The sequence below is a fragment of the Diaphorina citri genome, unplaced genomic scaffold (assembly GCF_000475195.1).
Source record: "Diaphorina citri unplaced genomic scaffold, Diaci psyllid genome assembly version 1.1 scaffold1221, whole genome shotgun sequence".
Lineage (NCBI taxonomy): Eukaryota > Metazoa > Arthropoda > Insecta > Hemiptera > Psyllidae > Diaphorina > Diaphorina citri.
Genome location: NW_007378650.1, coordinates 12,440 through 36,970, shown reverse-complemented (window position 1 = coordinate 36,970; position 24,531 = coordinate 12,440). Strand labels below are relative to the sequence as shown.

General features: G+C 38.1%; 3 protein-coding genes across 3 annotated transcripts in view; 2 read left to right on the top strand and 1 right to left on the bottom strand.

Annotated features, from left to right (window-relative positions):
* Positions 1–19,301, bottom strand: part of LOC103514767 (prolyl endopeptidase) — a 34,411-nt gene extending 15,110 nt beyond the window's left edge. Inside the window, exons 1-9 of the mRNA XM_026827651.1 lie at positions 19,109–19,301; positions 14,866–14,993; positions 7,587–7,703; positions 6,883–7,106; positions 5,914–6,101; positions 5,266–5,352; positions 1,661–1,983; positions 842–1,099; positions 320–491 (exon numbers count right to left, since the gene is read on the bottom strand). Of these exons, the coding sequence (XP_026683452.1) occupies positions 320–491; positions 842–1,099; positions 1,661–1,983; positions 5,266–5,352; positions 5,914–6,101; positions 6,883–7,106; positions 7,587–7,703; positions 14,866–14,964 (1,468 nt within the window). The 5' untranslated portion in view covers positions 14,965–14,993; positions 19,109–19,301. The remainder of the gene's footprint in view (positions 1–319; positions 492–841; positions 1,100–1,660; positions 1,984–5,265; positions 5,353–5,913; positions 6,102–6,882; positions 7,107–7,586; positions 7,704–14,865; positions 14,994–19,108) is intronic.
* On the top strand, positions 15,469–19,072 carry LOC108253069 (structural maintenance of chromosomes protein 5-like). Its single transcript, XM_026827649.1, has 6 exons — positions 15,469–15,475; positions 15,617–15,844; positions 16,811–16,863; positions 17,534–17,675; positions 18,529–18,772; positions 19,000–19,072. The coding sequence occupies exons 1-6, from the start codon at positions 15,469–15,471 to the stop codon at positions 19,070–19,072; spliced, it is 747 nt and encodes a 248-aa protein (XP_026683450.1).
* Positions 19,302–19,968: 667 nt separating the features above from the next.
* The window catches only part of LOC103514763 (structural maintenance of chromosomes protein 5-like), a 13,396-nt gene continuing 8,833 nt past the window's right edge, over positions 19,969–24,531 (top strand). Inside the window, exons 1-5 of the mRNA XM_008479666.3 lie at positions 19,969–20,250; positions 21,030–21,261; positions 22,076–22,268; positions 23,287–23,423; positions 23,644–23,905. Coding sequence (XP_008477888.2) covers positions 20,201–20,250; positions 21,030–21,261; positions 22,076–22,268; positions 23,287–23,423; positions 23,644–23,905 — 874 coding nt within the window. The 5' untranslated portion in view covers positions 19,969–20,200. The remainder of the gene's footprint in view (positions 20,251–21,029; positions 21,262–22,075; positions 22,269–23,286; positions 23,424–23,643; positions 23,906–24,531) is intronic.

Sequence of the window (24,531 nt, the reverse complement as noted above, 5' to 3'; positions counted from 1 at the left end):
TGAAAACGTAATGAAGTCTCTGTAAGAAAATGTAGGTCAGGTACGGATATAGGTTCTTGCCTTTTCAGACCAACTCCTTTAAAGGCGAGTCTGGGCCTAAGCTTGAGATGTTGGAGGCATCACTCGTCAATCACTTTTACTTTATTTATGTCGCGTTTTAAACCAATACACAAAGGTTAACCTGTACCAATAACTGTAGACAACAGTTTCCAGGGTATTTTTTTTTTTTTTTTTTTTTTTTTTTGAGGTACTTAACTCTTTTTCTTACCATTAAAGTGACATTAAATTCATAAAATAGGTACCGAACTCTTTTCCTTACCATTGAAGTCTCTCAAGAACACAATCTTCGTGACAGAGAAGCCTGGCTGCAAACTGACGGCAAATCCTCCATACCCATACAGAATACAAGGATTATTCCCGTCCAACTGAGCACCTTTCCTTGACAATATGAACATCGGGATCTTAGTGCCATCCTTACTGGGATAGAATACCTGAGGGAGAAAATAGAAAAGATTTTGTACGATTAATAAGGTAAAAAGTATCAAGCAAGCAAGGGAGGTGCGCGAACGTCAAGAATTCGAAGCGCCGCCGCCGCCCGGCCTATATTAACACGAAATAGAGTTTCATGGTTTTTCGGCATTTTCAACTTAACTTTTCTCCCACTTCCCTTCAACTTTAAGCAAATTTCATTTCATATTTTTGGTCGGACGTGAAAACAGATACGAAATCTCCAAAACCTGACCTTTATACGATTTGTTAAACCGGTTTCTGATGGGCACTTTTAAAAATTGAACTCAAACAGATGTATTTCTCAAATTCGTCAAGCATAGGTTATTCTTACCTGTTTGGTTTCAAACAAGGACGGATCGAAATCGGGCACCTTAATCTCTCTGAAAATGCTGGTCTCAAGTTTACTATTGGGGTCTACGCGGGCCGGTATGTTGCAGTGGAAGATGATGGTGGGCTGCAGGAAGGACATGAAAGAGTAGAAGATCTCCGAATACTTCTTCTTGCCAGAGAATCCCACGATGGTGCCCACGTCCAGGGGGAATGTGTAGAGGTGCTTCCCGGAGGCGAGGTCGTGCAGGTGCATCACGTTCTGGAGGTGAAATGGAAGAGATTTGTTAGAGGGAGGAGCCCAGATAATGTTTCTGGGTGTCCAATGGGTTTTTTAAACCCCATAATCCTTACGAGACCGTGAGATAGGTGCCATGTCTATCTCACGGACACGTAAAGCAAGCAAGAGGGAAATCGAAGAAAGGTTTGTCCCGGGCGGGAATCCGCGACTAGCGCTAAAAAGGCAGGCGCGCTACTTTCCAAGCCAACTAAAGGCCCGTTCCCAATTGCCGTGACTTTTATCCCCCCCCCCCCCCCCCCCCCGAATATCCTGTAGGTAATGCAATTTAAATTTAAATGAGTATTCCCACTACACACGGTGGTGTAGACCTGCCTCGGTGGTGTAGAGGTCAAGACGCTCGCCAGGTAAAAAGGAGGGCGTGGGTTCAATCCCAGCCGAGGTATGGAATTTTATCCTATATAATTTGAGAATTTGACCACAGTAATAGTAGTAGCCTACTGCTAGAGTGAAGAGATTTTTCAGATCTATGCGAGCAGTATAAATAGTATCTATTATTATTAAACATAGCTAAAGGATATTTACCTTGACATGATGAATGTAGCTCAGGATCAGCTTATCATTGGCCACACAGGTCGCCCAATCCAGAACATCGTCCTTATTCTCCTCGATCAGAGTTTTCCAGTTGCTCTCAGCGAAATTATCAAAGTCAATCGTGATCAGACGATAGTTGGGGGCATCCTTGTTGGTTTTGAACACGAACTGGGGCCCCTCGTTGGTGATATACTGGGAAGTGATCGGGGCAACATTAACAGTTAGATGGTACGCGCTTGATCGGTTCTTTTTCGAGTGTTTCTTAGATTTGGATTTTGGTTCTTGGTTCTGTGTGTGAGGCACAAAAGATCTATCTAACCAGATCGCAGTGACATAGGGCGTTAATTAAAGCCGATGGCCCTACTTATACCAATACCAATTGGTTCTGTGTGCGTTGAATGACAATTCCCGTCAAGAGATACACAGTGTGACTAACCACCTGTTCATTGCGTACAGAAGATCTCGGGTTCGATTCCCGGAGTCGACAAAAAAAAACCTCCCGTATTTCAATTACAAATATTTCAATCGGTTACTTTCTGGTGTTCTCGTGTTAAAAAAGCACCTAAATAGGAAGTATTGTGTCTCCTATCGCCCATCTGATGAACACATTCTACGGGATGGGCATGCTACGACATAGACCACACGAGTCCAATGTAGCAGTTGTTTCAAATAAATGATGCAGTGGTCTTTCACTTACTCAAAAAAAAAAAAAAAAAACTTTCATTTCAAACAATAGTAATTTTCCGTCAAAGGAAAAGTAATACTATTCCTGCATTAAGTAGGTGAGTTGAAGAGAGAAGCACATACAGATATCAAATCGTTACCTCAATAGCTAGAGGTCCAACTTAATGTTACAACTTGCGTGAGGCAAGCAGTTTGCTCTCTATCTTTCTATCCGGGATTGTGTCCAAGTCACAGAAGTGGGAACATGTTTTTTGCAATCCTTCATCGTATGTACGATCAGCCGCGGCCAACAGTCACTGATCTCTGGATTCCTGAGAAGAAAATTAATGGAACATCAGGAAATATTTTCAGGTGTGAGAGGTCAAGACGCTCGGCTGTCTGCACAAGGTGACGTGGGTTCAATTCGTAGCCTGGTATGGAAATGCATCTGTTTAGAAACTTGACGCAATAATACATAGTAGGCCTACTACCTGGGTTAAAGGGAACTGTTCTTGAGTCTTTCGAGCTGGTTTAATGAAAACATTTCAGTCTGGTCCAATCTAGCCAAACAATGAAAGCTACTCAAAATATTGGGGATCCACGTAGAAAAAAATCTGTAATCGAAGACACTAGTAAATACTCATAATACGTAGTACATCCCAATAAGAATGCAGAATAGAACCCGTAGCTTTAGTCACTGGCTCGTGGATAGAATTTTATCCTCACAGCAACGGATAATGTTCTTTCTCCGGAAACGGCTGGCTTTCTCCTATACCTCGTCTTCCATATCTATTCAATTTACTGTTCGTTCTCGAACGGCTCTGGCTTTCATCAGATACCTGATAACTTCTTATCTTTTCAATTTCGAGACATTAAGACCTGTGTTCTTATAGTGTCTCGTAATAACTGAAAACATAAAAACTATACAACTCTCAATTCCACAAATCCATTATTAGTAAAGATTTAGAGTATCGTAACATAGCCATTTTTTTGTGATGACGTCAGTTCATGTGTCAGTTCGTGATGACGTCAGTTCATGTGTAAACCATGGCTGTTTCAACGTTATTTTTTTGTGACCTTTTAGCGACATTTTAGGGGATTTAGGTACCGTTTTGGATGTTTTTGAGTGCGCCAATGTACTTTTTGGGTACTTTTACATCGGAATAGGACTCTATCTCGAAAAAAAATTGTCATTTGGTTGAGCTTCTATAATTTTCGCGGGCAGCCATTTTTTCGTGATGTGACGTCAGTTCATGCGAGGTCGGATACATGACGTCAGTTCAACGTACCTTTGAGTGACATTTTAGGGGATTTAGGGACCGTTTTGGATGTTTTTGAGTGTGCCAATGCATTTTTTGGGTACTTTTACATCGGAATAGGACTCTATCTCGAAAAAATTGTCATTTGGTTGAGCCCCTATAATTTTTGCGGGCAGCCATTTTTTCGTGATGACGTCAGTTCATGCGAGGTCGTAAACCATGGCTGTTTCAACGTTATTTTTTTTGTGACCTTTTAGCGACATTTTAGGGGATTTAGGTACCGTTTTGGATGTTTTTGAGTGCGCCAATGCACTTTTTGGGTACTTTTCCATCGGAATAGGACTCTATCTCGAAAAAAATTTTCATTTGGTTGAGCCCCTATAATTTTCGCGGGCAGCCATTTTTTCGTGATGACGTCAGTTCATGTGTCAGTTCGTGATGACGTCAGTTCATGTGTAAACCATGGCTGTTTCAACGTTATTTTTTTTGTGACCTTTTAGCGACATTTTAGGGGATTTAGGTACCGTTTTGGATGTTTTTGAGTGCGCCAATGTACTTTTTGGGTACTTTTACATCGGAATAGGACTCTATCTTGAAAAAAATTGTCATTTGGTTGAGCCCCTATAATTTTCGCGGGCAGCCATTTTTTCGTGATGACGTCAGTTCATGTGTCAGTTCGTGATGACGTCAGTTCATGTGTAAACCATGGCTGTTTCAACGTTATTTTTTTTGCGACCTTTTAGCGACATTTTAGGGGATTTAGGTACCGTTTTGGATGTTTTTGAGTGCGCCAATGTACTTTTTGGGTACTTTTACATCGGAATAGGACTCTATCTTGAAAAAAATTGTCATTTGGTTGAGCCCCTATAATTTTTGCGGGCAGCCATTTTTTCGTGATGACGTCAGTTCATGTGTGAGTTCGTGATGACGTCAGTTCATGCGTAAACCCTGGCTGTTTCAACGTTATTTTTTTTTTGTGACCTTTTAGCGACATTTTAGGGGATTTAGGTACCGTTTTGGATGTTTTTGAGTGCGCCAATGCACTTTTTGGGTACTTTTCCATCGGAATAGGACTCTATCTCGAAAAAAATTTTCATTTGGTTGAGCCCCTATAATTTTCGCGGGCAGCCATTTTTTCGTGATGACGTCAGTTCATGTGTCAGTTCGTGATGACGTCAGTTCATGCGTAAACCATGGCTGTTTCAACGTTATTTTTTTTGCGACCTTTTAGCGACATTTTAGGGGATTTAGGGACCGTTTTGGATGTTTTTGAGTGCGCCAATGCACTTTTTGGGTACTTTTACATCGGAATAGGACTCTATCTCGAAAAAAATTTTCATTTGGTTGTGCCCCATTCTCAATGGAAACTTATTATTAAATAGAAACTTTATTTAAGTACAAGAATAATAATTAAAGGTAAGTATACCTATGTACAGGGGGGAAAAAGAACGAGAAAAACAAAGTTTGATTAGGGGTGGGATTAATGCTTAAGGCTTTTATCTCCGCCACCCTAAAACTTCATTTTGGTGACATTCGATCGTTAAAAATTAAAATTGGGAAAATGATATGACAGAACAAGAACAAGTTGTTATACTTGATATCAAGGAGTAGCATTAATCTCATTTCCCAGTCTTCATTGGAAAAGTTATAAGTATAAGTATTGGATTACGGTACTCACACTGTAAAACACGCCCTTGTGATCATGAGTCCAGGCAATGGATACGAACTTGAGTCTGTGTAGAACTTCAGGATATTCCTTGCCTGAAATTAACACCAGATAAGATAAGAATCAGTCAATAAGATCAAGTTCTGTTTAATAAAACGCATAAGTAATAATCAGTTTAATAGGATAAAGTTTTGTTAAAAACGCATAAGAAAATTAATTTATTTGTTTGAACCTTAACAATCACTGATTTGTTTGACTTTATTGTTTTGTGTTGCTGCCTGGATTCGAAGTTTCGAACCATAGTTCTTTTGGATACAAATCCAAAGCCTTAAGACCGTGTAGTTCAGAGGCAGAACGCTCCGTACCACTTTGAGGCTTATGTGTAAGGGCCCTAAAAGTTGGGTTTAGCTTATACGAATCTACAATCTCTGTGCACTTTTGGGAAGATAAGACCTTTGTAGTTCCAGTTTCCTCTATCAAACCTCTTATTATTTTTCATTTATTTTTTTTTGTTGGGTTTAGCTTATACGAATCTACAATCTCTGTGCACTTTTGGGAAGATAAGACCTTTGTAGTTCCAGTTTCCTCTATCAAACCTCGTATTATTTTTCATTTACCTATTTTTATCATAAATGTAAATACATAATAATGTTCACCTGTGGCTACATCCTTGAAATGCATGCTGGTCCAATCAGAGCCCGAGCTACTCAGACAGTAAGCCAGCGTCTTGCCATCTTCAGAGAAAGAGTAGGATCCTAATGACACCGTGCCGTCATCAGAGAGGTTGTTTGGATCCAGGAATACTCGGGCCTCCCCGTCCAATGAGTCCTGTATGTACATCACACTGGAAAATACGAGACTTCGTGTTAAAAAAAAAAAAATTCGTGTCGTGTGTGATGTGAACTAGTCCAGGAAAAGAAGCCCGAATATCAAGGTTTGGCGAACAAAAATAACGTAGTCTGGACTTTTTGCCCGAGAGGTCGGGGATAGTGTTCTGAATAAGGGTCAAAAGTCCCAAAGGATATCTATACCGCTAGCGGGACTAGAAGGGCGTGTCATTGCGAAGGGGGTAAGTGTCATTTTTCGTTCGTACACCTGATACCTGATGAAAAGAAGCCCGAAAATCAAGGTTTGGCGAACAAAAATAACGTAGTCTGGACTTTTTGCCCGAGAGGTCGGGGATAGTGTTCTGAATGAGGGTCAAAAGTCTCAAAGGATATCTATGCCGCTAGCGGAACTAGAAGGGCGTAAGTGTCATTTTTTGTGAAGGGGGTAAGTGTCATTTTTCGTTCATACACCTGATAGTGACGTAGTCTGGACTTTTTGCCCGAGAGGTCGGGGATAGTGTTCTGAATAAGGGTCAAAAGTCCCAAAGGATATCTATGCCGCTAGCGGAACTAGAAGGGCGTAAGTGTCATTTTTTGTGAAGGGCGTAAGTGTCATTTTTTGTGAAGGGGGTAAGTGTCATTTTTCGTTCGTACACCTGATACCTGATAGTGAGTGGCTATAAGGTACACTTACCCTACTTGTACGATAGCTGCACCAAATAGGTCCGGGCGTTGATTGATGCAGATAGTGGCTGGCCTTATAGGACATGAGTTCATTTATCAGAACAACTTACTCACCTGTGATTCTGGAGTCCAGTGTTGTGAAAGAAGAAATAATGGTCGCCCTGTCTCTGAGGGCTCGAATACTTGGGATAGTCCCACATTTTGGTGAGCTCTGCTTTGACCTTATCGCGGTCCGGATGATCTTCTAGGTATGGCCGCGAGATGGCATTCTCTTCGTCTACAAACTTCTTCGTTTCCTCACTGTCAGGGTCTTCCATCCAACCATAGGGGTCTGGGATCTGTAACAAGCATCAAGATTATGCCTATAGATATTCAAGTACTTACTCTATCGAAATGACTATCTAAATTGTTTTGTTTATGTCAATTAAAAGTTAGGTACTTAGGTATATCCCTTTTTTTTACTTACAAGGGGTGGGAGGGGATTGATTTTATAGACTCCAAAGAAATTACTTAACAAACTATCCATTTAGAATTTAAATCTGGACAGTTGAACTTGGGATTAAGAAACTCCAGGTCAACCTATAGTTAGCTCGGACAATAGAACCTATCAGGTCAACCTATAGTTAGCTCGGACAATAGAACCTATATCTTGTAAGCGAGTTCAATTGCCGTCCGGCGCGAACTTTTTCTAAAGCAGATAAGGTTCGTTCTCGGAAAGGCTGGCTTTCTTTTATCCTGCACTTCAAACCTCTTAAAGACCTTCTTCAAACAAAAACCCTCTTTCACCGCTTTAATAAAAACAGTCCCTCTCAACTTACCTTAACTCCATGATACTCATCCACTAAGGACTCATTCTTCCTTGCCTTCGGGTAGTCGAACTTGGTCATTGCTTTGAATTTGGACTGACTCAGTGTCTTTGCTGTGTTTGCATGAACCTGAAAACGGAGTGAAATGTAAGTAAGAAATCCCTAGTCACTATTCTGACCACAATTTATTATCGTCCTTATCATCACTGTTTCGTGAAATATGTCTCTTTATATCTTATCTAAGTATCAGTAAATCTTACAGCTAGGTATTTACAAAAATTACTGTTCAAACAAAAAGTCTACAAATTACTTACTGAAGTCTTGAGTCCAAGTAATCATATTAAAAATCAAACAGACACCTAAGTATAAATTTCAACAATTATTTACAAAGAGGTGTAGATATTACACTCCTGTGGTGCCCTTCTCATTGCAGCATTGAAGGTAACGAGGTAGTGGATGTTGCTGCTAACCAGGTGAATCACCCTACTAGAATAAACCTAAGTACCCCTGATAAATTGAAACCTCTATTGTTTCAATAACAAAAAAACAAATTGAAAATACTATGGGACGAAACTGATCCCAATTCGAACTTGGTCATTGCTTTGAATTTGGACTGACTCAGTGTCTGTGCTGTGTTTGCATGAACCTGAAAACGGAGTGAAATGTAAGTGAGAAATCCCTAGTCACTATTCTGACCACAATTAACGTCCTTATCATCACTGTTTCGTGAAATATGTCTCTTTATCTCTTATCTAAGTATCAGTAAATCTTACAGGTATTTACAAAAATTACTGTTCAAACAAAAAGTCTACAAATTACTTACTGAAGTCTTGAGTCCAAGTAATCATATTAAAAATCAAACAGACACCTAAGTATAAATTTCAACAATTATTTACAGAGGTGTAGATATTACATTCCTGTGGTGCCCTTCTCATTGTGTTGTGGCATTGAAGGTAACGAGGTAGTGGATGTTGCTGCTAACCAGGTGAATCACCCTACTAGAATAAACCTAAGTACCCCTGATAAATTGAAACCTCTTATTGTTTCAATAACAAAAAACAAATTGAAAACACTATGGGACGAAACTGATCCCAACAATAAACTTGAGAAAATCAAAGGTGATACAATCAGATGGGATTCCAGCTATAGAGCTAACCGTCATGAAGAGGTGGTTTTAACTTGCATGAGAATAGGCCACACCCTCATCACCCACAGCCAAAACTATTCTTAAGGCTAATGTGCATATTTCTTCAAGACCAATACATATTTCTCCGTTAGTTTTTCTCTTCTACCAAGACGTTCGTTAGAAGGAAGGAACTGTAAGGATAGGATAAAAGATAGCCAGCCGTGTGAAGAACGAACCTTATCTGTTTAGGATAAAGTTCCAAGCTAAGCTACGTCTTACAGAGGGAAGTGTAACAACGAAGGTCTCATCGTTGCAAAATCGTTTCCCTTTTTCAGGCTATTGATTTTCATAAAATACGTTTAAGTACAAAAGTTTTTGAGAATTTCACTGACGATGCCGTAATAGGCGAAATGTCTATCTGGAATTGGATAAAAAATGTAAAAAAAATCAAGTCTTCTTATTTCACATCAAAAATCATTTTTAGTGTTTGAATTGTTTCACCAAGTGTGTGCACCAACAAAATAAGTTGATACAAACTTGTTTCATTGATTTTTTTTTTTTCCTTTTTTTTCAGCAAACGATGTGAAAAGTTCCAAGAATCGAATCGAGTTCAGACTGGAAGCTCTGCAAACAGAACAACCAAACTGAATTAACATGATGTATGGCTATTATTTATTTTACCAATGAAAATTAGTGACTGGCACCTTAAAATACAATCCAATACTCTATCCATCCCATCCTTTCAACAGAGGGCATTCTCAATTCATTCATTTATTGGGTAATAAATGTCTCATTAGCAAACTCAATTGGAAAATAACATGATCACATTTGATAAGAAATTTAATGTTTGATAAGAAAATAAATGCCACACCTCAGATGAAAGAGGAAGCAAGAGCATAATAGTACTGAATAAGAGAGCTGAACTTCAAATCAAGGTTCCTTTCTAATCTTTCTGTTGTGTTGCCTGTTTAGGTATAGACCTAGTTCTACTATTTCTGTGACACACATTTGGCCTGTCTGATAGACCTAAATCTATGACAAATGGTCTTAACAGACCTAGGCCTGTCAGACAGTCAGAGCATGAGTTACAAATGTAACACTTTTTTTTTTTTTTTTTCAAGTGATTACTTACTTTTTACCCCTAAAAAAAGTGAAGGTTACAAGATTCACTATCAGTTTACTCTTGTACCGTACTTAATTGTCATGATATTAGAAATAAGTCATGAATGTCATGATATTATTTCTAATATCATGACATTCATGACTTACCTATGTAGGGTATGCTATTTTTCAAATTTGCTCTGAAGTCAAATAAAACTTCCCGGTAATTAATCAGAAGACACAACAACAAAAAAGAGAAAGCTCCTTTGTTTTTAACCTACCTAACTCTATAGTAACACCAGCTACTCCTCATTTGTGAAAGCTCTTTTTTGCGTTCAACCTAATCTTATAAAAGCACTGATCACTGCTCCATTCTGACAACACCTTTTTGTAGCAATTTTTCACTGTTGTGGCTTCTGAACTAGTATGTACCTCTTAAACCTTCAATTTAATTCAGCAAATATTGATACCTACCTACATAAATAAAATTTCTCCACCTCAATCTTCAGGTTTAACAGTATTACTTACATATAATAAACCTTCAATTTAATTCAGCAAATATTGATACCTACCTACATAAATAAAATTTCTCCACCTCAATCTTCAGGTTTAACAGTATTACATATGGGGTCTATGAACAAAGCACAATACTGCTTCAACTACCTGCTTCATAAGATCAACTTTCACTATCAGCTTAAATTGAAAGTGAAACTATACGAGTCACCTACATAACTAAATATAACCTCACATCTTCTCTCCAACACAGGGCCTGATTGGCTTGATAGGAATCTAGACAGACGTTGACAGAAAATTAATCAACAATAATTGGATAATCTTCCCACTTTTCAATCGGGTCTTTTGATACGAGATCCGAGTTGTTTGAGCTTTCAGATAAAGAAACTCACATCCACATGAAACTTCTGTCCAGCCTATGAGGCTGTAGAAGTGCATTCTCAATTCATTCATTTATTGGGTAATAAATGTCTCATTAGCAAACTCAATTGGAAAATAACATGATCACATTTGATAAGAAATTGAATGTTTGATAAGAAAATAAATGCCACACCTCAGATGAAAGAGGAAGCAAGAGCATAAGAGTACTGAATAAGAGAGCTGAACTTCAAATCAAGGTTCCTTTCCAATCTTTCTGTTGTGTTGCCTGTTTAGGTATAGACCTAGTTCTACTATTTCTGTGACACACATTTGACCTGTCTGATAGACCTAAATCTATGACAAATGGTCTTAACAGACCTAGGCCTGTCAGACAGTCAGAGCATGAGTTACAGATGTAACACTTTTTTTTTCTCTCTCAAGTGATTACTTACTTTCTACCCCTAAAAAAAGTGAAGGTTACAAGATTCACTATCAGTTTACTCTTGTACCGTACTTAATTGTCATGCTATTACAAATAATATCATGACATTCATGACTTACCTATGTAGGGTATGCTATTTTTAAAATTTGCTCTGAAGTCAAATAAAACTTCCCTTTCTACCCCTAAAAAAGTGAAGGTTACAAGATTCACTATCAGTTTACTCTTGTACCGTACTTAATTGTCATGATATTACAAATAATATCATGACATTCATGACTTACCAATGTAAGTAGGGTATGCTATTTTTCAAATTTGCTCTGAAGTCAAATAAAACTTCCCGGTAATTAATCAGAAGACACAACAACGAAAAAGAGAAAGCTCCTTTGTTTTTAACCTACCTAACTCTATAGTAACACCAGCTATTCCTCATTTGTGAAAGCTCTTTTTTTGCGTTCAACCCGTTCTCTGAACCGTCAGCCTTGTTGGGCGTCTCAGGATATCTCTGTAAAACAGGACCAGAGGTCAGGTAAAAGTATATGACACTTATCGTCCCGAAATCGGAGAGAGAAGGAAGACAGGATAGGAGAAAGCCAGCCGTTCCGAGAACGAACATTATCCCATCAGGATAAAATCCGCCCCGGGCGGGAATCGAACCCGCGGCCTAGCGCTTACAAGGCAGACGCACTATCAACTAAGCTAAGTAGGCTGGTTACTCTATCGAAATGACTATCTAAAATTCTAAATTGCTTTGTTTTTGTCAATTAAAAGGTACAGTACTGCCTTTTTTTTACTTACAAGGGGGGGGGGATTGATTTTAGACTCCAAAGAAATTACTTAACAAACTATCCATTTAGAATTCAAATCTGGACGGTTGAACTTGGGAATAAAAAACTCCAGGTCCACCTATAGTTAGCTCGGACAATAGCACCTATATGGATCTTGTAAGCGAGTTCAATTGCCGTCCGGCGCGAACTTTTTCTAAAACAGATAAGGTTCGTTCTCGGAAAGGCTGAATTTCTCCTATCCTGCACTTCAAACCTCTTAAAGACCTTCTTTAAACAAAAACCCTCTTTCACCGCTTTAAAAACAGTCCCTCTCAACTTACCTTAACTCCATGATACTCGTGCGGGGGGGGGGGGGGGGGGGGGGATTGATTTTATAGACTCCAAAGAAATTACTCAACAAACTATCCATTTAGAATTCAAATCTGGACGGTTGAACTTGGGATTAAAAAACTCCAGGTCAACCTATAGTTAGCTCGGACAATAGCACCTATATGGATCTTGTAAGCGAGTTCACTTGCCGTCCGGCGCGAACTTTTTCTAAAACAGATAAGGTTCGTTCTCGGAAAGGCTGAATTTCTTTTATCCTGCACTTCAAACCTCTTAAAGACCTTCTTTAAACAAAAACCCTCTTTAACCGCTTTAAAAACAATCCCTCTCAACTTACCTTGACTCCATGATACTCATCCACTAAGGACTCATTCTTCCTTGCCTTCGGGTATTCGAACTTGGTCATTGCTTTGAATTTGGACTGACTCAGTGTCTGTGCTGTGTTTGCATGAACCTGAAAACGGAGTGAAATGTAAGTAAGTGAGAAATCCCTAGTCACTATTCTGACCACAATTAACGTCCTTATCATCACTGTTTCGTGAAATATGTCTCTTTATATCTTATCTAAGTATCAGTAAATCTTACAGCTAGTTATTTACAAAAATTACTGTTCAAACAAAAAGTCTACAAATTACTTACTGAAGTCTCGAGTCCAAGTAATCATATTGAATGGGAAACAATCAACTGAGCAACAAGTGAGAAGTCTTGTGGCCAAGTTAAACATTCAGATTGACAACCTGTGTCAATTTCTACCACAGGATAGAGTACAAGACTTTGCCAAGATGAACAAACAACAGCTGTTTTACAATACACTCAAGAGTATTGGTAAGTTTTGAATTCCTAAATTATACTACCTACCTAAGTACTTGGAAACTAGGTCCTTACTTGTTACAAAAAAAAGTACAAAATTTACCCTCAAGTTTAGAAGATTTCATTGCTCAACTAAACCAAACATTAATCACATGGGTACCTATTATTGGTAGGTATCTAAGTATTATTACTACTGTTCATTACAGTGTCAAACTCAATTATTAATTCTTATTTTCTAGGTGGTGTGGAAATGGAAAATACCATGGACAAGTTGAAAGATCTTCAGGTAATCATATTAAAAATCAAACAGACACCTAAGTATAAATTTCAACAATTATTTACATAGAGGTGTAGATATTACATTCCTGTGGTGCCCTTCTCATTGCGGCATTGAAGGTAACGAGGTAGTGGATGTTGCTGCTAACCAGGTAAATCACCCTACTAGAATAAACCTAAGTCAATCAATCAATCAATCAATCCATAATCGTTCCATCATGGGACGGGTCGATGTACGAAGCCTCTCCACCAGTTTCGATCATTGTATCTCTGCTCCCTCTCGATGTCGTTCCAATTTCCTTGTTTTCTTATAAACCTAAGTACCCCTGATAAATTGAAACCTCTTATTGTTTCAATAACAAAAAACAAATTGAAAATACTATGGGACGAAACTGATCCTAACAATAAACTTGAGAAAATCAAAGGCAATACAATCATACAATCAGATGGGATTCCAGCTATAGAGTTAACCGCCATGAAGAGGTGGTTTTAACTTGCATGAGAATAGGCCATACCCTCATCACCCACAGCCGCCTATTCAAAAAAGAACCGCCCCCTATATGTCAATGCATAGAAAGGGTGACTGTCATCCACATCCTAGAGTGCCCAACACTTGCACCAACCCGTTCCTCCCTCCCCACCCCTTTCTCTCTACAAGATGAGGAGGAGGGTGTAGACTACCTTTTTCTATATCTAAAACATATGGATGTCTACAACAAAATTTAATCCCTGAACCGGACTTGGTGCAAAGGACATTAAAATGTTAAAGCACCTAAATTAAAAAAAAAAAAAAACAATTAGTTATTTATTTTTGTTTGTCAGTTTAATTCCACTCAAAAGATTTGTTTGATTTTCATGTCTCTTTGCAAAAATGTTCAACTTATAACAAACTTTTCTGACTTTTATGGTTACACCAACCCGGTCCTCCCTCCCCACCCCTTTCTCTCTACAAGATGAGGAGGAGGGTGTAGACTACCTTTTTCTAAATCATATAGATGTCTACAACAAAATTTAATCCCTGAACCGGACTCGGTGCAAAGGACATTAAAATGTTAAAGCACCTAAATTTATTTTTGTTTGTCAGTTTAATTCCACTCAAAAGATTTGTCTGATTTTCATGTCTCTTTGCAAAAATGTTCAACTTATAACAAACTTTTCTGACTTTTATGGTTAGTTTGTGAGTTCTATTGAGCCTATATATAAATAAAGATTTGGGGAAAATTTACATTTGAATCAGTACCTTAGGACTTGATGTTTTATGGTTAGTTTGTGAGTTCTATTGAGCCTATATAAATAAAGATTTGGGGAAAATTTACATTTGAATCAGTACCTTAGGACTTGATACCAAAAACCGCACTGCCCTGGGAAAGCTTTTAGTGAAATTCAACCAAGCAGATTTTGACCAAATTGACGAGCTTAGTTTGAGCATAGCATTAAAGATCAACCCCACCCCTTGATCTGCAACAGAAATATACGTTTATGGTTAGTTTGTGAGTTCTATTGAGCCTATATAAATAAAGATTTGGGGAAAATTTACATTTGAATCAGTACCTTAGGACTTGATGCCAAAAACCGCACTGCCCTGGGAAAGCTTTTAGTGAAATTCAACCGAGCAGATTTTGACCAAATTGATGAGCTTAGTTTGAGCATAGCATTAAAGATCAACCCCACCCCTTGATCTGCAACAGAAATATACAGGGATTCTGTAATTGTATGCAGGGGTGGGGGAGGGGAGCCTATGGCATAGACACATTGAAAAGGTACTACCTAAGGATGAATAGTCTTCATACCTACTGAAGGAAGGTATTTCTTTAACTTTAGGAACTAGGTACTTAAATAGAATTAAGTAAACACCTAGGACTCCTAAGTGATATGTCTTTTTTTATGGGGCAGAAATCACAGGGTCTATGACTAACTGATAAGGTTTTGTTCAGAAGACCTGTTCGAAAGTGACCCCAAGGCAACCCTCAGCCCGTAAAATAAAGAGGTGTTTCAGTCCTCTTCCAGCAGGGTGAACAAGAAACAAGGTGTCAGTAAAGAAACTTTAAATTATGAAGGTGACTTGTCAATAATAGAAAACCTAGGTAAGTAATTCACTAAGTACTTACATGATTAAAAATTAATAAACAAATTAAACCAAACTGAATTAACATGATGTATGGCTATTATTTATTTTACCAATGAAAATTAGTGACTGGCACCTTAAAATACAATCCAATACTATATCTATCCCATCCTTTCAACAGAGGGCATTCTCAATTCATTCATTTATTGAGCCTTCTACATTCATTTCATATTTCAGTTCTCAATAAATGTAAGGAGCAATGCGCGCGAGTACGAGGTGAAATTGAACTCATAGAAGATCAACTCAAGAACCTGGGAGACGAAGAGGGAGACATAAAAAAAGAGATAGACAGCAAGAAAATGTTGCTGTCTGTTGCGTCGAACGATATTGTGTGTTGCAATGAAACAGAGGTGTCCGCCCAGATTAATGAGTATCAGTCCATATTGAAACGGGAATTTGAAAAGGGTGAGTAGAATAGAGCTTTTTTTTTGTGAAACTATTCTTAAGGCTAATGTGCATATTTCTTCAAGACCAATACATATTTCTCCGTTAGTTTTTCTCTTCTACCAAGACGTTCGTTAGAAGGAAGGAACTGTAAGGATAGGATAAAAGATAGCCAGCCGTGTGAAGAACGAACCTTATCTGTTTAGGATAAAGTTCCAAGCTAAGCTACGTCTTACAGAGGGAAGTGTAACAACGAAGGTCTCATCGTTGCAAAATCGTTTCCCTTTTTCAGGCTATTGATTTTCTTAAAATACGTGTAAGTACAAAAGTTTTTGAGAATTTCACTGACGATGCCGTAATAGGCGAAATGTCTATCTGGAATTGGATAAAAAATGTAAAAAAAATCAAGTCTTCTTATTTCACATCAAAAATCATTTTTACGCCCAGATCAATGAGTATCAGTCCATATTGAAACGGGAATTTGAAAAGGGTGAGTAGAATAGAGCTTTTTTTTAGTGAAACTATTCTTAAGGCTAATGTGCATATTTCTTCAAGACCAATACATATTTCTCCGTTAGTTTTTCTCTTTTACCACGACGTTCGTTCGAAGGAAGGAACTGTAAGGATAGGATAAAAGAAAGCCAGCCGTGTGAAGAACGAACCTTATATGTTTAGGATAAAGTTCCAAGCTAAGCCACGTCTTACAGAGGGAGCTGTAACAACGAAGATCTTATCGTTGCAAAATCGTTTCCCTTTTTCAGGCTATTGATTTTCATAAAATACGTGTAAGTACAAAAGTTGTTGAGAATTTCACTGACGATGCCGTAATAGGTGAAATGTCTATCTGGAATTGGATAAAAAATGTAAAGTCTTCTTATTTCACCTCAAAAATCATTTTTATTGTTTGAATTGTTTCACCAAGTGTGTGCACCAACAAAATAAGTTGATACAAACTTGTTTTATTGATTTTTTTTCCTTTTTTTTCAGCAAACAAAGTGAAAAGTTCCAAGAATCGAATCGAGTTCAGACTGGAAGCTCTGCAAACAGAATATCATTTTTAGTGTTTGAATTGTTTCACCAAGTGTGTGCACCAACAAAATAAGTTGATACAAACTTGTTTCATTGATTTTTTTTTTTTTTCCTTTTTTTTTCAGCAAACGATGGGAAAAGTTCCAAGAATCGAATCGAGTTCAGACTGGAAGCTCTGCAAACAGAATTGAGTAATGCGGAGCGCAGGCTGCAGAAGATTCAGAATGTACGATATCAGCGGGAACAACAGCTGAGTTCCATATCAGAAGATGCTATGAAGGCGACTCACTGGCTGAGAGAAAACCGACACTTGTTTGCAGGTGAGAGAAACTTTGGGGAGTAACGGAGAAAAATTTAACGCTGTTTGCTAAAGTAGTGGCCACGTACTTCTCAGGTACTTTGACTATTTCGTTAAAAATCTTACCGATTTGGTCTTTATTCATTAAAATATGTTTACTCTTGAAACCCGTTTACACTTACATACGAACTTGTCGTTCACACTTGTCGTTCGAAAAAAAAAAATCGTGTCGTGTCGTGTGTAGTGTGAATATGAATACTCTCATTTAAATTGCATTGCGTAGTACATTAGGAAGAAAAATCGGATGAAACTCACAACAAATGTGAACAGGCTTTTTCTTATTTTGCCCCTTTTGTTAGGATGGTGGGTGTGTGTCGTATGTTCAAACAGAATTGAGTAATGCGGAGCGCAGGCTGCAGAAGATTCAGAATGTACGATATCAGCGGGAACAACAGCTGAGTTCCATATCAGAAGATGCTATGAAGGCGACTCACTGGCTGAGAGAAAACCGACACTTGTTTGCAGGTGAGAGAAACTTTGGGGAGTAATGGAGAAAAATTTAACGCTGTTTGCGAAAGTAAATAATAATGATTTAGCCAATTTGATCGTCAACATGGCAGTAATGGACATGGCACACAAAGAAGAATATATAAGAATGGAGAAAAAAAGCAACCTTCGTGGGCGGGTAGGTAACACACTTGGCTTGCATGGGTAGATATCACACTTGGTCCCGGTTTCGATTCCCGGCGCGGCGGGTGGAAGTTTTTTCGACTCTCTGCTTGGATTTCGGGGTGTAGCCAATTTGATCGTCAACATGGCAGTAATGGACATGGCACACAAAGAAGAATATATAAGAATGGAGAAAAAAAGCAACCTTCGTGGCCGGGTAGGTATCACACTTGGCTTGCACGGGTAAATATCACACTTGGTCCCGGTTTCGATTCCCGGCGCGGCGGGTGGAAGTTTTTTCGACTCTCTGCTTAGATTTCGGGGTGCACTCAGCCTCGTGAGGACAATTGAGTAGCTATTTTAATCGAGTAGCGACTAGTGGCGGCATTACAAGCCAAAATGATACATATGATGATTGAGTAAAAATGAAAGACTTGTAATACTGTGATACTCTCAAAGTTCATATAATTCATGATCATGATTTGATTTTTAATTTGTATTCCACAAAATATCAAAATACCTAAGACTTCACGTAAAGACTGCTAAGGTAAAGAGACTTTTTGTCTCTTTCGTGCAGGATAAACAAGGTATATTCTATTCTATTCTTTTTTCTTACACATTTTGTTGCACCCACTAAACTACATCCCTGACCTTTTGTCCTCTCGTTTACACCTACTTAACATGCCTGACTTTTCGTCCTCTCTCTTAGGCGAAATCTACGAGCCGATGCTCCTCGAAATCAACATCAAGAGGCCCGAGTTCACACGACAAATTGAGACTCTCCTCTCGCGCGATGATCTGTTAGCGTTCACGTGCGAGAGAGCAGAAGACGCAGGTATATTACTGCGGGAGTTGAGAGAGGTGAGAAAGTGGAGGGTGAATATTGTCACCATGCCTGATGAAAATAAGAGGAGATCCATTCGGCCGTCACCTTACCCTATAGCAGAACTCAGGTAAGTTAATAAAAACAGTAGGTAATTTTAATTGAGCAATAATTGGATAATCTTCCCACTTTTCAATCGGGTCTTTTGATACGAGATCCGAGTTGTTTGAGCTTTCAGATAAAGAAACTCACATGCACATGAAACTTCTGTCCAGCCTATGAGGCTGTAGAAGTGTAGAGTTGTAGACCAATAATTGGATAATCTTCCCACTTTTCAATCGGGTCTTTTGATACGAGATCCGAGTTGTTTGAGCTTTCAGATAAAGAAACTCACATTCACATCCACATGAAACTTCTGTCCAGCCTATGAGGCTGTAGAAGTGTAGAGTTGTAGACCATCACTTACCAGATTAGCGTCTTCTCCTTTCTTGATTGATCTTGAAATTGAAATGCAAGAATATTCAAGAGCTATGAACACAAATTAAGCTAGATTTATAATTTATAAAACATAAAAACACCGTGATGAGCTAGAAAATTGATACGTAATAATTTAAATCAAAAATCGAAAAAAATCACCCAGTTTCAGTTTTTGGTTGTATGCACTTACACTTTTGATTTGACTTGCATTTTTACACTGTTGTCAGTTTGCCGGCATTTTTTATGCACTTTTTTGGGGGGGTAGGGGAAGTAGAACAAGAGAGAGCTCGGTTCTCGTTAATCGTTATTTACAAAAATCAGTGCCGTAGATCGCACCATCACTTACCAGATTAGCGTCTTCTCCTTTCTTGATTGATCTTGAAATTGAAATGCAAGAATATTCAAGAGCTATGAACACAAATCAAGCTAGATTTATAATTTATAAAACATAAAAACACCGTGATGAGCTAGAATAGAAATTAGAAAATTGATACGTAATAATTTAAATCAAAAATCGAAAAAAATCACCCAGTAACCAGTTCTAGTTTTTGGTTGTATGCACTTTTGATTTGCATTTTTACACTGTTGTCAGTTTGCCGGCATTTTTTATGCACTTTTTTGGGGGGGGTAGGAGAAGTAGAACAAGAGATAGCTCGGATCAAAAATTCGAATTTCCCGCCAACTTTACACGCAAAAAGTCCGACGATGTCCTACGATGGCCCTGTTCATAACCACGGCCTTACACTGTTGTCAGTTTGCCGGCATTTTTATGCACTTTTTTGGGGGGGTAGGAGAAGTAGAACAAGAGATAGCTTGATTCTCGTTATTTACAAAAATCAGTGCCGTAGATCGAAAATTCAAAATGTTGGTTTTTGAGCGGTAAATCAGTAATCTGTTTCTGTGTTAGGTATCTGGATAATCTGATTAACTTACCCTTTTCTACATTCTACAAGCTACCTGCTACCTGTCTTTTCTGAATAGTTTTAAGTTCCTCTATTATGTATATTCTGTAGTTCTAATAATATTGAAGAGCTAATATTAAAATCACAGTTTCACAGTGATTGTCCCAAGTCCATCAACCATGGCAGGAGTTGCTGGCACTATCATTCGGATCAAATGTAGGAACTTTCTGTGAGTATCTAGTACCTAATACCTAATTACCTACTTATTTGAGAAGATTTGCCGTATTTTTGATCGCCCCCCATATCGCCCCCTAAGGCTTCATCGCCCCCATGAAAATCTCCATCGCCCAGGTTGGGAAACACTGCACTACACCACCTAAGACTTCACGTAAAGACTGCTAAGGTAAAGAGACTTTTTGTCTCTTTCGAGCAGGATAAACAAGGTATATTCTATTCTATTCTTTTTTCTTACACATTTTGTTGCACCCACTGAACTACATCCCTGACGTTTTGTCCTCTCGTTTACACCTACTTAACATCCCTGACTTTTCGTCCTCTCTCTTAGGTTGAGAAGATTTGCCGTATTTGAATCTCAGAATATCCCAAAAACTATCTATGGAAAAATACTTGCTTTAGGACCAGTCTAAAACTCTACGTTTAAAGTTCACCATGTAAAAAAAAAGAAAAAAAAATGCTGTTTTGTCTAACATAGAACCAATAGGTTGGCTCCCAGGTTGATGGAGCCCAAAATTCAAACTGAGAAGATTTGCCGTATTTGAATCTCAGAATATCCCAAAAACTATCTATGGAAAAATACTTGCTTTAGGACCAGTCTAAAACTCTACATTTAAAGTTCACCATGTAAAAAAAGAAAAAAAAAATGCTGTTTTGTCTAACATAGAACCAATAGGTTGGCTCCCAGGTTGATGGAGCCCAAAATTCAAATTGTCCCTAAGAGACATTTACCTACCTAAAATTTGATCTATTTAACAAATCCTTACTTTTCAGAACCTATGACAGCATGGAAGTTTTTCCTGGAGATAAACTAAATGTCATCATTGGACCTAATGGAACAGGAAAGTCCACAATAGCCTGTGCTATTGTCTTGGGTTTGGGTGGAAAACCAGCAGTCATAGGAAGATCAAAACAGCTGAGTGCCTTTGTACAGTATGGCCAAACCAAAGCAAGTGTAGAAATTGAACTGTTCAATCCAGATGCAGTCAATTATGTTATCAAAAGGGTAAGTATGAAAGAACCAAAGCAAGTGTAGAAATTGAACTGTTCAATCCAGATGCAGTCAATTATGTTATCAAAAGGGTAAGTATGAAAGAAACCAAAGCAAGTGTAGAAATTGAACTGTTCAATCCAGATGCAGTCAATTATGTTATCAAAAGGGTAAGTATGAAAGAAAAAAAAAAAAAAAATCTGCTGGTAAGGTTAATAAATGTAGTTAGTACAAACACAAAAATGTCTAGACATCTACTGTCTAATAGACTTGAAAAGAATGTTGGGCAGACCATTTCTGTGGTCTTTTAATATAGGTACCTTCAAAGGTTCAGAGAGGGGCTCCATTCCTTTTCATAAGAACAAACACCAAGAGAAAAAGAAAAATGAAATTTGGAGTGAAGCCAAGACAAAGCTAAACCATATGAACTATTGAACCTAATCCTTGGACCAGACTTTATGAAATCTGATCCTTATTTCCAGGTTTTTGACACCAAAAATGAAAGCAAGTGGAATGTGAATGGGAAGTATGAAAGAAAAAAAAAAATCTGCTGGTAAGGTTAATAAATGTAGTTAGTACAAACACAAAAATGTCAAGACATCTACTGTCTAATAGACTTGAAAAGAATGTTGGGCAGACCATTTCTGTGGTCTTTTTATATAGGTACCTTCAAAAGTTCAGAGAGGGGCTCCATTCCTTTTCATAAGAATAAACACCAAGAGAAGAAGAAAAATGAAATTTGGAGTGAAGCCAAGACAAAGCTAAACCATATGAACCATTGAACCTAATCCTTGGACCGGACTTTATGAAATCTGATCCTTATTTCCAGGTTTTTGACACCAAAAATGAAAGCAAGTGGAATGTGAATGGGAGACAATCAACTGAGCAACAAGTGAGAAGTCTTGTGGCCAAGTTAAACATTCAGATTGACAACCTGTGTCAATTTCTACCACAGGATAGAGTACAAGACTTTGCCAAGATGAACAAACAACAGCTGTTTTACAATACACTCAAGAGTATTGGTAAGTTTTGAATTCCTATATTATACTACCTAAGTACTTGGGAGCTAGGTCCTTACTTATTACAAAAAAAGTACAAAATTTACCCTCAAGTTTAGAAGATTTCATTGCATTTCTATAGCTAGGGAAATTTCTGGCTGGTCTCCTCCCTGTTTAAAGTCCCCCAGCCAGACTACGCTGGTCTATTCCCTGTTTAGTGTCCCCCCGGCAGATAAGATGATCATTTCTATAGGGGTAGGTAATATAAAGTAAACAAGTACATAATTCATGATTTTCTCCACTGAAGCAGATTAACCAACGCATCAAGAATGTGCAGGCACAGATAGCGCCCCTGAGCAACACCAAACAGCAAAACTATTCAGGTAATTGACCAAACTACAGTGGTTAGCGCGTTGGACTTCGAATCCGGAGTTTGGCGGTTCAAGTCCAAGTCAAATCTTAAAATGTAGATACCTAGACCCAAATGAACAGGTAGGTACCCAACTTTTTTTGTGGGAGATGCACACTAGAAAGACACCAAAACTTGGCAAACGAATTTTAAATGTGTTCAGAAATATACTATCTCTTTGATGTGAATTACTTTGTATATTTTAAATATTTGGTGATGTTCGCTTTAATATCCATCGGCCTTCTACATTTATTTCAATTTCATTTCATATTTCAGTTCTGAATAAATGTAAGGAGCAATGCGCGCGAGTACGAGGTGAAATCGAACTCATAGAAGATCAACTCAAGAACCTGGGAGACGAAGAGGGAGACATAAAGAAAGAGATAGACAGCAAGAAAATGTTGCTGTCTGTTGCGTCGAACGACATTGTGTGTTGCAATGAAACAGAGGTGTCCGCCCAGATCGGTCCTTACTTGTTACAAAAAAAAGTACAAAATTTACCCTCAAGTTTAGAAGATTTCATTGCTCAACTAAACCAAACATTAATCACATAGGTACCTATTATTGGTATCTAAGTATTATTACTACTGTTTATTACAATGTCAAACTCAATTATTATGTCTTATTTTCTAGGTGGTGTGGAAATGGAAAATACCATGGACAAGTTGAAAGATCTTCAAAGACATTTCTCATCTTTGAAAAAGACCATTGAGTCCAAATCCAAAAATTTGGACCAGGAAACAATTGACAATCAACGGCTTGAAGGAGAGGTAATGTCTGATCACCTTCAATATCTCAATGAATAATTTATCGTTGACGTTTTATCAAAAACTAAGACTTGAAAATTTAGGGTTGAACAAACTCAATGTGAAATATGATTGATTTAAAACTTGAGAGTTCATTCTTCATCTATTCAATTGTTTCTCCACTACCAATTTTCTTCTACTAATCTAGGAAAATTAATTTGAAAAAAATATTTCCATCTTCTAGGTTGAAAACAGTAATGAAAGGAAAAAGCTAGTTGACCACATAGAACTGATGAACAAGAAGAAAGCATGGCTCGTGTATGATGGCAAATGTAAAGAGAAGGACGTACTCAAAATCGAGGCTGAGGCAATCAATAAGAAATATCAGGCGGAGAAGTTACGAGCAAAACCAATGGAGGATAAGCTGAAGCAGATTAACCAACGCATCAAGAATGTGCAGGCACAGATAGCGCCCCTGAGCAACACCAAACAGCAAAACTATTCAGGTAATTAACCAAACTACACTGGTTAGCGCGTTGGACTTCGAATCCGGAGTTTGGTGGTTCAAGTCCAAGTCAAATCTTAAAATGTAGATACCTAGACCCAAATGGACAGGTAGGTACCCAACTTTTTTTTGTGGGAGATGCACACTAGAAAGACACCAAAACTTGGCAAACGAATTTTAAATGTGTTCAGAAATGTACAATGAGTCCACTAAAGTCGCTAGTAACTAGAATCTCTTTGATGTGTATTACTTTGTATTGAGCAACACCAAACAGCAAAACTATTCAGGTAATTGACTAAACTACAGTGGTTAGCGCGTTGGACTTCGAATCCGGAGTTTGGCGGTTCAAGTCCAAGTCAAATATTAAAATGTAGATACCTAGACCCAAATGGACAGGTAGGTACCCAACTTTTTCTGTGGGAGATGCACACTAGAAAGACACCAAAACTTGGCAAACGAATTTAAATGTGTTCAGAAATGTACTATCTCTTTGATGTGAATTACTTTGTATATTCTAAATATTTGGTGATGTTCGCTTTAATATCCATCGGCCTTCTACATTTGTATTTTTTAAATATTTGGTGATGTTCGCTTTAATATCCATCGGCCTTCTACATTTATTTCAAT

What these genes read in the sequence shown, in the direction of transcription:
- LOC108253069 (XM_026827649.1), top strand. An exon ending in AGTTCAGACTGGAAGCTCTG is followed by an intron (nt 16,864 to 17,533) that starts CAAACAGAATAT and finishes GTGTCGTATGTT; the next exon opens with CAAACAGAATTGAGTAATGC. An exon ending in TACCCTATAGCAGAACTCAG is followed by an intron (nt 18,773 to 18,999) that starts GTAAGTTAATAA and finishes TTTTGATACGAG; the next exon opens with ATCCGAGTTGTTTGAGCTTT.